The 15,119-nt window shown below is 40.7% G+C and overlaps 1 protein-coding gene across 1 annotated transcript; it reads right to left on the reverse strand.

Annotated features, from left to right (window-relative positions):
* Positions 1 to 803: 803 nt before the first annotated feature.
* trappc10 (trafficking protein particle complex subunit 10) lies at positions 804 to 14,945 on the reverse strand. The gene is made up of 23 exons (XM_057048543.1): positions 14,779 to 14,945; positions 12,410 to 12,491; positions 10,386 to 10,521; positions 9,949 to 10,148; positions 9,616 to 9,811; positions 9,416 to 9,527; positions 9,088 to 9,335; positions 8,672 to 8,818; positions 7,954 to 8,068; positions 7,788 to 7,864; positions 7,568 to 7,659; positions 6,875 to 7,015; positions 6,640 to 6,749; positions 5,684 to 6,210; positions 5,445 to 5,586; positions 5,155 to 5,313; positions 4,683 to 4,912; positions 4,095 to 4,195; positions 3,849 to 3,972; positions 3,594 to 3,758; positions 3,327 to 3,507; positions 2,375 to 2,569; positions 804 to 2,266 (listed from the first exon to the last, which is right to left on the reverse strand). The coding sequence occupies exons 1-23, from the start codon at positions 14,837 to 14,839 to the stop codon at positions 2,031 to 2,033; spliced, it is 3,777 nt and encodes a 1,258-aa protein (XP_056904523.1). The 5' UTR covers positions 14,840 to 14,945; the 3' UTR covers positions 804 to 2,030.
* Between the last annotated feature and the right edge of the window lie 174 nt (positions 14,946 to 15,119).

Consider the following 15,119-nt stretch of genomic DNA (forward strand, 5'->3'; position numbering starts at 1 on the left):
CTGGTGTGAGTTCTGTGAGCACACAGGATGTGAAGATGTGAAATGGAGACAAACTCCAGGATTCCCGGATACTCCTTCTTGTTCTGTCCTATCTCCGAGCCTCCTCCTCCTCCTCCTTCACCCAGCAGCCACCAGCAGGAGGTTCCCCACAAACGACTAAGATAAAGTTTGCGTGAGTCCTGGAGTTCATCAGACCAATGACTGACTGCTCGTAATCATCTCTGCTCCAAGTCAAGGTAATGAAACTAAGTTACTGGAGAATAAATGATGCTTTACCGTATTAGAGACCTTTGAAAAAGAAGCTCTAATATAGTTATCTGGCTCCCGCCACTATCTAAAAGGTGGCACCCCCAGGGTTCCATTCTGCTCTTGCTGTCAGTGGACCAGTTGGATGTTTTAAAATAGAAACAACTTTAGTCAGAGATGAGAATGACAGTTTAAAATCCCAAGTGTAGATCAGCATTCACCCGTCTCTTATAAAAATAATTGCAGAAGCAGGTGTCGTGCTGATCTGGAGCTGAATGCTGGTCCGTGGAATTCCAGCTTCCAACAGACAGATCGCTCACGCAGTTGTTAAATCTGCCATATGCACGCATCACTTTGATCTGTTCTCCCCTCAACTGTCCTTCAACGACGCCGTCAAATACAGCTCATGTTATCAGTTTGTGTGCAACCCCCCCACAAGAGACGCTTGTTGCATTTTCTGCTCACAAACTTTGCTGTGTGCAGTCATGAGCTTTGTGAGGGCTCGAATTACTCCGTAGACGAGTGAAAAAATGTTTTGTTCAAATAAAACCAGCAAATTTGTAGTAAAATTTATAGAATTCAGTTTACAGCAATGCATTTTGTTTTATCATATTCCATAAAATACATTTTTACAGTAACATTATTGAGGGGAACTCTGCCAGGGTCATTTTTATGGATGACATATGTAAATAATAAATAATTTATAATGAATTATAAAATACTATTCTGTATATGTCTTTATATTAAGAAACAAACCTGAAAAATAAAAGGCCTAAATCTGACTGACCGTGAACTGACAAGTCGTGCTTAATCAATCTCGTAATGATCACAAAAGTTGTGTTAAAAGGTAACTGTCATTTTTAATTATTTCAATATGACATTTCCACAGTCCATTTGTCAGCCAGTGCTGGGCTTATTATCATCATTTTAGAAGTTTATTTTATTTAACCTGCTCCTGTGCAAAAATTACAGTTACTATTAAACGTTTGCTGGAATTCTCAGGAAATAAAACCCTTGAGTCTGGTGTGCAGATGATCTTGCTGCCACTACAAACTGTGTGTGCTCTGTTATCATAAATCTGTTATCAGAAAGTTGTTTGTGTGGCATTATTGTAGTCTTGATGAACTCTGTGCCACTACACTGACACCATCTGGCCTACCTACACTGCGGTGAAGCTTTATGCCAGGTCACAGTTTACTGTACCAAAATGTGTGGTGCTAAACTCTGATGTACCATATGATGCTATTTCAGCTTTATTTAGTCACAAGTAGACTTACATTCCTTTTTTCTTTTTTAAAATCTGAACAAGTGTGGCTTTATGAGGCTGATTGTTCCAGCTAATGTGACCTTTACCTGTTCAGAAAGTAAATGCTAAATTATTTTAAATTTAAACATTATATTTAATCATTAAAATATACATTTCTTAAATAAAGTTTCCATTCATGGAACACAGCTGAGCCTCGGTTGTGTTCTACTTCCACCAGTACGCACTGATACGCTATTATATGCATTAATACAGCGCTTGTGTGTGTTTGTGTGTGTAAATAAAGATAAATCCAGTGATATAACATATGTACAAAGTATGGCAAAGAAAAATCTTCATTTAATGTTTATCAGGAGATGGAATTGCCTTTTCACAGTCTAGTCTGTAATCTTATAATGTCTCCAGTAATGTGAGCCATTCTGGTAAGATACAGCAGTGTCCGCCATGGACTCAGGGACTCAAGCTCCAAGAGAACAGTAGAGTCCATTTAAGGTCCCAGTTCAGCACTGTAGAGGCACCATCATGTGGCGTTGACCTCCATGATGTGGTCATCGGTGGCAGGCAGCACCAGGACCTGCTGCATGTGGCTGTGGTTGAAGACCTCTCCAGGGCCGAACGAGTCCAACCGCGGCATGGCTATCCCCTTCTGCTGGTGGTCGCTACTGCCCACAGAGTGCACACTGCCCCGGCTGCGGATGCTTGCCGTGTCCACCTGGTCATCCAGCAGGGACAAACTGTCGTTCTCCATGCAGCTGTCTGAAGACGTTCGGCAGAGGTTTCAGCTTCAGTTTTATTTGTTGTTGGAATGGACTTTTTTCTTTTCTCAACAAGGCAACAATTTACAAAGCCTGAGGTGGAGCTTACCAGGGTCTGGCTGGTTGAAAACACCAGCGGTGTGAGGCAGGTACTTCAGAACCTTTATCCTGGGGTAGGGGAGGTGCCCGGCAAACAGAGGCATCACCTCAATCTGCATCTTTTGACTGGATCCAGTTGCCACTGGCATCGACACCAACCCTGAGCTCTTCCCACACACGGCCCAGTTACTGTTGCTATCAGCCACTGAGGAGACGAACAGAAACAAGGACATGCTGATTCACAAAGCACCCGTGAGAGGTTGCAATGACAGCAAGGGCCTCAATGCAGCAACTTCTGGAAAATACTTCTCATTTCCCTCTGAAGCGTAACATCTGGCCAGGTTTTCCCAAACCACATTTAGGCTAAAGTGGCCCCATCAACGGCAGCAGAATGCCAAACTCCTTCAGTAAATAGATGGTTTTAAGTATCATATCTCTCCAAACTTCAAACTGAGTCACTGCATAATAAAAGATTTAAGAGCAATTCCACATCAGGATGCCTCGTGCTTCAGAGATCATTCAGAATGCTGGCATTTACAACGCAATGCATTTATATCTAAAGTATTAAGATGATTTTCACAAGGATATTTAAGGTTAATGTTGAAATTGCTATGGTGCTGGTTTAAAAGAAGTCTCCAAAGACAAAACTAAAATTAAAGCTATTTTTAAAACTAGTTTGCTGTTATCAGAGACTCAATAAGGAAGAGAAATACTCAACATTACGTACCGGTATGTGAAAATTAGTGCTCAAGTTTGAAATTCAGCCAACAACTAAAAGATAAAATGAACTGACAAGGAGGTCGAAAGGCTTGCTTCTGGAAATGAAATTGTTTTATTTCACAGACAGCCATAGCATATTGCATTTCCTCATACCTGACCTTCCATATCAGTCATAGTGACAAACAAAGGACTTTACAGGCAGTTTTCAATTTTTCATTCACCAATGGGAGACAGAAGCTCACCTTGATACATTAGTTTGGTTGTTTTGAGGCCATCAAGGTCAGTCTTGCTCTCTTCTGCCATCTCTCCCTCTGCAGGTTCAGACAGCCGTTTTATGAACACCTCCAGTTTACAAAGTAACCCACAGCGACAGTGCTGTTCACCAGCAGGAGGCAGGATCTCTGCTCGCACGCTGTACAACGTCTGACGGAAACAACGTCACAAGAAACAACATTACAGCGCCAATAATCTTTTGGAGAAAAAACAAATGGGAATTTAAATGGACCTACAGTGACTCTCTCAAGTTGGAACTGATGGTGGAAGAGTTTGAAAAGAGAGACATCTTGATTGAGTGGAGAGAAATCAGTGGAGAAAACACACTGAAGACAGGAGGGCAGGTTGTCCTTCCACCTCACCTCCCACAAACAGAACACACTGTGTTTGCTGCACAAAAGCTGTAACAAGAGGGGAGGAGACTGACATTAGTTCAGAAACGATGGAGCTTTACAGAGACACCGAGCGCCAGACGTGTTCTGTGTTGTCACCTGTGACTTTTTGATGTTGAGAGACCTCAGCTCCAGGGATGCATGTTGCTTCTCTGACAGCTTCATATCTGCCAGTTTGAAGTTGATGTCAGACACATTCTGTACACACACCTGGATATACTTCCTGTGGTGTCAAACCAAATGTTTCAAGTCAGTGTTTTGCCAGATTATTAACAACACAAACACAAGAGGGCACAACCTTTGAGATTTATTCAATTAAAATGTCAGACGAAAATGTCAGCTGACCTGTTACCAGCTGAAAGAAGTGAGTGTTTGGTTTTGAAGGGTACGTAGAAGGTAAGTGCAAGTAGTGTGGAGTAGATCGACCACGGACAGTCAATTGACATCTGAGGACAAGCAGAAGAGGTCACAGCCAGTTTATCAACATGAAACCAATATATGACTGGAATACCGATGTTGGTTTTAAATTTAAACTTATATTATTACCATCTGAAGTATAGAAGCAGACCACATTTTCTAATTGGAAAAATGTGTCGTGGCTCATTTTGTAATTTTAAGAGAGATTCTTCAGATTCCACAATTAATGAGGTCCATCTACCTCTCAAAAATTACCGAATGAATGACAAAAGTTGCTTGACAAAAAAGCACGGTGATTAATATTGTGGTGGACATGAGCTTCAGAGGGGCAAGATTATTTAATTTTGAAACCTGAACACTATGTCTATTTAATTTATTAATCGTATATCTTTACGAGTCTTTGTACCCAAACAAAATGAAACACAATAATGACTCTTTAGGTCCTCCTTCAAATAATATTTCATGTTACGTAATGTGCATGTAATCTTGAAAAACACACATTAAACAGATTCCTACCGTCTGGTCGATTGCAGTCATGGGTGTGCTGGGATGACTGTAGCTGCGTGGTCTATGCCGAACCTCTCCATTAGTCAGCCTCTCATTGTTAGGCTGGTCACTTCCAGATGGGATGACACACAGAACCTCAAGCTTAAACTCCAGAGTGTGGTAAGGAGGGGTGAGAGGTAGGCTGATACTGGTCACCTTTTCAGATGACTGGATGGACAGGACACTTTCACCCACCAAAACTAACCGAGTCAGAGAAGTAAGACATGAGAACTTTCACGACATATGTTTTATGTATGCAGATGTCTAAAAGAATCTAATTTTACAAGCATTTAGTGTACATGAAACACCTCCATTCAGTTGATTATAACAAATTAGATGAAGAAATGTGTAAAAATCCTCATTTCTGAAGCACAGAATACAATTTGACTGTGGAATTTTTGTTACAAAGACATTTATATCAGGCTTTAAAAGGTGCACGAACCAGCTGCAGGGTTCCTGATGTGTGCAGTGCAGCTGCTGGAGGGCAGGATGGGCATGGTTTCTGTGTTACTGAACTGCAGAGCATCTCCTTTCTTTAAACTGTAATGGCCCATCAATACAGTGAATTTCACAGTCTGAGGCAGACCAGCCAACAGCGGCTCTGAAAACAAGAAACAACCACCTGAGCAAGAAACACACACTGATATGCAATTTATAACTATGAATAAGAGGCTATTAGAGCTGCAACTATGAAAAAAGCTGTTGTTAGTGGTTAAATGCTTTGAGACGGACCTGAGAGAGGTTCCACGGTGAGTTGAGGCTCCTGAGAATAGACTTCGTACTGGACAGATGGGTAAATATGAGGGAGTACAAACTGTACATGGCCGACTGATGCGTACAGCTGGCGCAGCATGTAAACGCCTGGTTGTCCACACTAAAGACAGGACATGTTTTAGTTTAAGAAAATAAAAGAGGAAAATTGTAGTAAAAAAATCCCTATATTTTAAATGCCCCTCAGAATATACACTTACTGGAGCTGTGAACATGATGCTGTTAGTACCAGGCTGTAATGTTACGTCATGCACTTTCAACATCTGTGCTCCTTCCTTCATCGTAACAGCCGCAGGGCTAAGATTGCTGGGTGTGTCTGCCGGCGAGCTGCTGTCATGGCGACGGATAACCAAATGAGTGTTCTTACAAACAACACCCGTGGAATTGAGAGAATTGTCTGTAGGACTCCTATCATGAATTTCTTCAAGCTCTAAAGAAACATGAGCAGAGGAAGGGGGGGCTGCCGATGAGCTGCGCTGGGGGAATTCAACCGTTCCACCGCTGGTTTGTCTCTGAGCGGCCTTAGACCTTCCATTAGTCCCAACTTGCTCCAGAGCGAAATAAATGCTTGCAGCTAGCTGCTGTATGCGCACGGGCATTGGCATCAAACACTGCAGAATGAGTTCCACCTCTAGGGCTGCGCCAGAGTGCACCGATGCTGTTGCTGGATGAAAGTTTATCCTTGAGAGATGAGTCAAATTGTCCATGCTGAGGGTAACTATGTTGGCTGTGGGGGGGGAAGCAAATACAGGTTGAGGAAGTTTCCAGAACTAATGGGACCTTTATAACCAATGTTTCTGTTCCTGTTTCCTGGTAGGATTCATACTGAGACTGAGCAATAGGGTTAAATTGTGGTTATTTAGCTCTAAGCAGACTTGCAGATGATAAAAATACTCCATCCAAGAGTGCAGTTTTTTACTTTTTCCATATCCTCTACTCAATTTTTTTGTATATTTACAATCCACAGAGAAGACATTAAATAAACTGGAAGACATCAAAAAGATTATCACTGAAACAGAAAATAGAGGGTAAGTTTGGTGGATACCCAAACCTGACATCAGGGGACACCAGAGAGCTGAACATTATAATAATGCACAATAAAATGCCAAAAATGTTTTTTCTATCTTCATTGTGAGCTGTTGAAAATATCACTTACACTTATCTCCAGATTTTCCTGGAAAGTTCAGAATTTCTTGACAAAAGTGCTGCCTTTCTGCTGTAGTTAGGTTGACATCACCAGCCAACAAAGCGCTCGTCTGTAAGTACCTATGCTGGATGATGAAGGAAATAAAGCTAACAGACAATGACACCCCCCTTCAACAAGCCAAAGATGCAACCTCCAATATTGATGACAGCTAAAGTGTATTCAAGGTCATCATTGCAAAGGATACGAATCGGTTCTGCCCAACAGTTTCTGACACTCAGCAACCTGTTTCCTGGTATGGGTAACAGGGAGGCTCCATCCCTCTGACACGTATGACTTTAGAGCCTCTTTTAAAAATGGTTCTGCCCGCTCAGGGTCCCCCTTCCTCCTAGAAGAGAAATTAAAAATTACAGTTAGCATCAGAATAAAATAAAACGCTGTCAAAGTAGCAGTGAAATGGTTATACAGTGCATTCTGCATTTATTTTTAACAAATCAGTTACATTACATATTCTTCTTAATATATTTTGTGTTGGGGAAAAAAAAGAGGCGCAGCTCATGGCCCGGAGGAAAGGAATTTATCTTGTAACTGGACGGTTAAAATCCTGTGAGCAAGGGACATGATTCCATTTGCTGTCTGGACCTGGTAATGTGCGGCCCACTGCTCCTGTGCCCGGTTTGTGTGTGTTCACTACAGGTGTGTAAAGGATGGGTTAAAAGCACATGTCAAAATCACAATCCCAAATAAGCGCGTATATAATATTTTAGTTTCCTCTTCTTATATTACCTTCAAATCAGTGCAAGGTTTTTCAGGTAGTGCCTCAAGAACTTTTAGTTAAAGATTTAAACAACCAGAAGAATGTAAATGTGTGTGGATGTGGTGATCTTGAAGATAAACATGACACAGTACACTGGAAAGTAAAAATGTCTGGTTGGCTTACATGTAGAATTCCGCCAAGCTCTTTCCAATCAGCCTTGCAGATCTTAGCCGACCAATAGTTTGGTACGTCTCCAAAGCGGCGTGAGAGAGTTCCTAATGGGTGAAAATTGTAAAAGCATTAGGGGGAAAAGGTCAATAAAAAAATCAACATCAGCAATTTTCTTTGAGGTTATCAGGAGTGTAATGTGCATTACTGAAATTTAAGACCACGACCAACTTACCAGATAGTGTCTTTCAAATGCTTCCACAGAGGACAAGGCTTCTTTCAACTTTTTGTAAGGGCTTTGTAGACTGTTGACTGTAAAATGAGATTTAAAATGTGGAAAATGATTCAAAATATTGCAACCCGTGTGTCATCACTAGAGAATGCTTGGTCTGAACACTCACCTGTCTCAGGCCGCTCATCTCCAAGTCCAGCCAACAAATCAACGGTCCTGTTCAAGTCCTCCGAAGTCGGGCCCTTCTCTGACATTAGGCCACAGAGGTCCCCCAGAGACTTTAGCTGGAAAATGAAAATACCAAGAAAGATATAAATGCTAGTGGAATTTCCAGAATTGAGTTTCTGTACAAGTTTAATCTTCAGCTGCTTTAATTAATCTCATGAATTAGCACAACACTGAGTGAGTCATTTAAACAGTCTATATAATGACCATGTGATTTTGATAAAACTGCTCTAAAATGTCTTGAACAACCATGTCTGCCTCATGGCGATATTTTCCTGTAGCAATCTTGTAAACTGGTTTGATTGTTTAAGCCTGAACACTGTAAAAAAAAACCTGTAACAGACTAATTTGAGATGCTTGACATGAAGTTGACATGGCCACAACAAACAGTTGTGATTTGTTGATTTGATTGTACAGTACTTTTCACACATGGTTCACACGATTTTGGCAGATCTGCAAAGTTTTTTGTCAGTAAAAATGCAGATGCCAAAGATCCCTAAGACCCTGAAAACAAGCTTTTTTCTTGTTTCTTCCATCGAGGCTTAGGCTTCCCAATAACCAGAGTTCAACACACTTCAAGACAGATTTGCACCCTCCCAGCTTGCATCGAACCAAATTGTGACAACTTGCTGGAAATTGAGTTTTGAAAAGACTGAACTCACCTTTTCAATTGCATAAACCCACAGCCCAACAGTGTGGGTGGAGTTTGCAGCTAATTGGGCTGGATCACAGCAGCCCTCAATTCTGTGCAGAACTTCCAAACAGCTGAGAAACACCCAGCAGTCAAGTGCTCCATCCAACACTGATACCTGAACAACAGATGTAGTGAGTACTGTAGCTTCACAATGCACAAATGTGTTGTTCAGAAAAATTTGTATCAAGTCATGATTATGACAAAAACACTTTCGCCTCAAATTGCAAAAGTAGATTTGGTGGAAAAAGTGTTCAGCGAGTTAAATATTTGAGCGCATGTGTTTGCATATTTAGGTTTGAGACTGTAGCAAAAACGTGGAATACACTGCGAGAGTTCTATGTAGCATTTGTGACATCACAGAAGGATGGTACAACTGAAGCATACCTCGAGCAGGCGCAGTTCCTGAACACAATTGTGCAGCAATTCTAGGGCCCTATGGGTGACCTCCCACGGTCTCTGAAGGAAGATCAGTAAAGTGCACTGGCGTGAGAAAAGATAGCTCCTCAGATCAAGCAAGTTGGCCTCGCCACGCTGGATCAAGTCTCTCTTCTCCATGTCAATGGGCCTTCGAAGCAGCAGGCCGCCCCAGTTACGTACTGGGGCGCAGAATGAGCCAAGCCAGTTAGCTGCATCTGTGGAGAACAGCTGACAACTTGGACCAAAATCCCACGGAGAGTGTTATTTTCTTTGACGAGGCCACTTCAGAGCTTACCTCCAGCTCCAAAGTTAAGGACATATTGTGTAAAGAGAGCATCGAGTTCGTCGTATTGGACCAATGCATCTTCAAACTGCTGCAACATCTCAAAAACAAAGGCAAGCTCCTCCTGCATTGAGTGACCACAAAAGCAGTTAAATTGGTCCATCATTGCTTTTACAACAGTGGATCAGCCCGGTCACTGTTTGTCTCTCTACCTGAACCATGAAGTATTCGCAGAAGCTCCAGCCAGGCTGGGTACGTTTCTCTCGTAGCGTACGCATGTCGTCTTCGAAGCGTCCCAGGTTCTTGGTGAAGGACATGAGGAGCAGAGTTCGCAGCTTGAGCAGCATAGAATTCCACGAATCCTGAGACCGAGACGACTCCTTCAGAGGGTCCAACAAAACCACACATCTGCCATTGAAGAAAGCGTACATTTTTATTTTTTTGTACACATTATTGAATTTAAATGATGGAAAATGAGAAACACACAGAAATAAATATATATGTCATAAAATTGCACATGATACTTGTTCACCCATTGGCCACACCTGTCATTCTGCTTGTTACAAAAATCACTGCGGATCTTATCCAAGATGGACGACCGAGGCAGGATGTTGGCCTTGTTCTTTTTTTTGCTGTCATTGCTCTCCACGACAACAATGACCCAATCTACGGACCCATGAGCCCGCAGGCTATTCTGCCATCGCATCATATCCTCCTTCACTGAGGTTTTATATGTTTCTGTGTCCTAAAATGGAAAAAAAATACATTTAACTGAAAAATATAATATTCACATTTTAAAAGTATTTAGGATTCCTTTTTTTTATTTTAAAGAGTTGAGCTGCTCTCTTTAAACATTGGTCAAACAGGATAAAAACATGATTCCACATTTAAGAATACTGTACAGCAAAAGTTTTAAGAGAACACCAGAACACCAACTTGAGGATACTAAAGAGCAACCTTAATATGAGTGGGCTTTACTCACACAGCAGTCAGTCCAGTAGATGTGCAGGAAGGGGAATGTCAGCAAAGCTTTGTTGCCTTTCTTTGGGAGGAGCTCCTCTTTAAACTGGACAAAATTTGCTTCAAGGTGTATCATTTTTGGTGCACGGCCATACATCCTACACAGGAATGTAAGCAGAAGAACGTTGATCGAATGTTACGATGGATCTGATGCATCATTTGCGCAAAGTGACAATTGATCATATTTCATGTGGTTTATTATTGTGAAATATTGTTGGTTGTTTATAATGATGAATACGTTTGTGATCTGATTAGAGTAACACCCGTCGCATTGGTAATCTGCATTGGGAACTAAATTTTTCACAATGACCTTCGCAATATCCTTACCAAAGAATTAATATTTTATTTTAAGTGAGGTGCATGTTTCTGAGCAAACTATTTGCGTTTGCAGCAATATCAAATATTTAAGAAGCAATTCGTTTGCGGACTAACAAGAGTGGTTATTCTAGTTCCTGAGGACTGGATTCTGCCCTGAGACAGCGGACCAATCAGAATAAAACCTCACATGACAGGAAGAGGTGCTCTAGATGGAAATCACCTATTTCTGCCTGTCTGAAGCAGACAATAATCATACACACTATCAAGTTCATTTGTTTCAATTTTGAGTTTGAATTCAAAATCACATCAACATCACCGTTCAATGATAAAGGAATTTTACCAAACAACTTTGAAACATTTTGATCAATAATGTGAATAAATAGTCATTTCCCTGATCAGTATTCAACATTTCAACGAGATGGTGGCACTTGCAGCACTCCCCACATAAGTTAAGCATCATTACACTGAAAATAATAAATTCTCAGAAAAGGAATTTCTCAATTAATACTGAACCGCTGATTTAAGTACTAAACAGGGTAGCGCAGTGGTTCTGTGTTTAGTACTGTCATTTCATGGTCAGAGTGGATTCCTAACCCTCACTGGGATGAGCTTTAGTCCACCATGACCCTGATTAGGCAAAAGCATGTCATGCCTGCGTTTATAACTACTAAATTTGATTATTGTAGCCCCCGTACTTTAGCCTTAGCCAGGTTTCTCTCCCTCCCCTGCAGCTAGTGCTGAGTGCTTAAGCAGGCCTGCTGGAACAAGTAAGCAAAAGCACACCACCACAAACTGGCATCGCTGCACTGCCTCCAGGTATGTTTTAGAATCGTTCTAAAATTATATTGTCAAGCTCATGTAGGTTTTGATGGTTCGCATCTACTATTTCCAAACTTTACTGATGGACATTCTGTCGTGGACACTGAGGTCTGTAGATAACTCTTTAAATTTTATTTTTTTTAAATAAATCAAGGCTAAAACACAGAACCTCCACTGACGTCACTGTGGCAGCTCCCAGGCTTTGGAACAAGCTTCCCTCCTGATTAAATGTCAATCAAAAAGCCACTAATTGTATGTTCAGAAGTCATCTATGAGAGTTTCTTATATTTTTTGCAATACATGTTCGGCTGTGCTGATAGCATAAAACAAGATGTTTTGTTAACTTTTATTAGGCCCGGAGGGTGAAACATCTTGCTAAAGTTCTAATATGTTGGACAAATTCCCAATAACCTGTCCTGTGGGAGAAAATCACTCTGTCAATTATATTATGTTTAATGGGGTTAAACAGTCTAACAGTTTAAGTTACCGTACAGTAACTTGTGTTGTGAGTTCTAAGATATTCCAGCAACAATTGTATCACTGTCAAAATAAAAAGTTCAGAGTTACGGAGTTTGTGGGTCTGGATGTTTTTTTGTCTTTAAAAAAAAAAAAAAGATTAGTCCGCTGAGATTACTGATTAATACTTTTGCTTGAAATCCCCATCTCTCTTAATTAGTCCAAAGACTTTAGTAAAAACCTTGATCTTTATGTCAAAGCAAGCACAACATTGAGGAGTAACTTGAGGTGCCAATTCTTCATACCATTTTTAAAATCAAATATAATCTATGGCAGAAGGGGAAATTTAAGAATACCGAAAAAACGACTGATTATTTTTTATCGTGGACTCACCTCCGCCACTCCATCGGCTCTCTAGGAAGTTGCTGGGCCAGTGAGGTAAGGAAAGACGTAAATAAGGTCTGGTCTCCAGCACCTGTAACCAGAGGGACGTTTTTATATTTTATATTTCACATCTCCATCTCCATCTCCATCTCCTCCATCTCCTCCATCTCCTCCATCTCCTCCTCCTCCTCCTCCTCCTCCTCCAGTTTGTCTGTTTGTGCTGGAGCTTTTCCCAGCTGCACATGGGCAAAGGCAAGGCACGCCAAAGAATGAGTGATCAGCTCAATTCACGGCCCTATGCAATCATTTGGGGACCTTGCTCACAGGTACCTCGTCCTGACACCTCACCATACAACCAGAACACCTTCCATGTTTTGTTTACTGTGAGACTTGAACTGAGAACACACTCAATAAATAGTTTTCTCTCTATATACTGTATATTATGCACCAAATATCACGTCTTTCACCTCATCATCGCACTAATCCTCTGAAAGACAGCATAAAATCTATTCTGCTAAAAGGCATAAAATCTATTGTGCTGAAAGTCTCACAACCCAAGCCCAGCCCCAAGTTTATATGCCAGCCAATTTCTATTGTACTTGCTAAAAATACAGTCCTTAATGCAAAGCTGGCACAACAATATACAGCCCAAGGTAAACAGCACCATTATATCAATACCAGGGGACATCTTCTACAGGGAAATGGGCATCATCTGCACCATATTCAGCGCTATAAAAATGCCTTATGTTCATTCTGCACAATAAAATGGTCAAGGTTTCAAGATTCATGCAAAGAAAATATACTTTAGGTGGTGGTATGGTTAAAATGCTGACTATAATGTCCAATCAGTCATGCACCAATAAAAATTTAGAACAGAAGAAAATGGGTGTTTTTCAGTGAATGCAGGAATTGAGACAAATTTATCAAGCGGAGATGAGTGTGCAACACAGAAAAAGAGTGTTTGGCAGTGATATCAACTGAGGAAGTAGATGATGTGCAACTCAGCAAGACAGAAAAGTTACATAAGGTTTCTACCAGGGAACGATTCCCAAAAGGAACTTCGATATGCTGAACTTTAACAACATACCTATACTTCATCATGTGTAATAGTGAGGGAACTCGTAAAACACTATAAAATCTGGTTATTATGGTATCAGGAAGTTTTCTTCCAGTATACAGCAGAATTAAGTGGGTACTCATAGGCCTGAACTTTTCAACATTAGTACAACTAGGAACAGTTGAAGGAGGCCTCCGTGCATCACATTACTGCTGTGTAGATACAGAGAATGGAAAGAAATTTCCATAAAAACTGATCGCTCATCACTGAGCACAATGGAAACATTGTGGCATACAGAAGGGAAGGAGTATAAATGCACACTACTGTCCTTATTGCTTTCTCACCCTGATATATTAGTGCACAACACAAAATGTTCAGTGTGGTCTATAGAAAAATGCTACATGGGTAGCTGTTTAATCTAGAGTTTCAGCCATGCACAAATGAGGACCTTCAAACATTTTTTAGTCCATTAGGGTGATGAGCACAATGGAAATAGCGATTTAAAGGCCAGAAGATGAAATGTTTAATGAGAATAAAACTGAGCTTCTAAGCATTCAGACTATTTTTGCCAGACAGTAAAGAGCACATCACCCAAACACACCAGAAACCCACTTTTACATCGAGACCAGGGGTTATGTTATTATTTTGCATGTTTTTCTTAATATAAGGGTTTCAAACGAAATACGCAGGATAACAAAAAAAAAACCTTTGCTAATTTCGAGAATAACCGATTTAGAACCGTTTTATTCTCATGAACATTCACCACAGTAGGAGACGGAAGGTCCACTTATTAAAGACAGCTCATAACTATAACTATAGTAACCATGACTCTACCTGCATACACCTCCTATGGAAATATGACAGCCTCGCAGGAAACCCAACATCTCATTTGGACATACTGCAACTCGGCTTTAAACCTAAAACCACTACCAGGAACAGCTCCAAAAATAACCTAACAAGAGGTGCCATATGGTTCCACTTCTTAATAGTCGACTACTGAACCAACTCTGAATCAAGAGTGGCTGTCCAGTATAGAATAAGGTGATATCGCTTCTCAAATGCAACGAGCCGTGACGTTTTATTATTTGTTCAGTCTGTCGATTAGTTTAGCTACCAGTAACGTTAACCACGGAGGCATTTAACTCCTTTAGAGATACAATAAGCTTGTCGAATAGAAATTAAGTCACAGATTGCATCCTTGGACTGGCTATTACAGGGATACCAGCTCGCTCAGATAGAAAGCTAATACATTTAGCCAGCTTGCTAACTGGCAAGAATAAAAAATACGAGTAAACGTCTCCTTGGAAAAAATAACACTCACATGTCACAATCGGTTTGTTTTCCATAGTGTAGATTATTGGCTTTTCCTCTTGACACTCCATACGTAAAAGCAGGGTTACTCGATAAAAATGACATAAACATAGATTAGCAAATGCTTGTGTATGCAGTTACGGTGAATCGATGGGGCCTCTCTACCTTCTCACTTCCGGGTACGTAAGAGTTACGTCATTTGAAGAGTCAACCTGCCGAGTGTGTCATTCACGTTCCAGTTATATTATTAGAATCGTTTATCTGAACCTTCAAAGCTTTTAAGAGCCTGTAATACATGTATATTTACCACTATTGATTTACTTTTGAAAGAGTTACTGACTATTGTGTGTT

This window comes from Takifugu flavidus, chromosome 1 (genome assembly GCF_003711565.1).
Source record: "Takifugu flavidus isolate HTHZ2018 chromosome 1, ASM371156v2, whole genome shotgun sequence".
Lineage (NCBI taxonomy): Eukaryota > Metazoa > Chordata > Actinopteri > Tetraodontiformes > Tetraodontidae > Takifugu > Takifugu flavidus.

Bases quoted from the DNA above. Each gene is read 5' to 3' on its own strand.
- trappc10 (XM_057048543.1), bottom strand. From the start codon at position 14,839: ATGGAGTGTCAAGAGGAAAAGCCAATAATCTACACTATGGAAAACAAA. The intron at 10,149-10,385 runs GTGAGTAAAGCC...TTTCCATTTTAG, and splicing joins TCTACTGGACTGACTGCTGT to GACACAGAAACATATAAAAC. The intron at 2,267-2,374 runs GTAAGCTCCACC...GAACGTCTTCAG, and splicing joins TTTCAACCAGCCAGACCCTG to ACAGCTGCATGGAGAACGAC.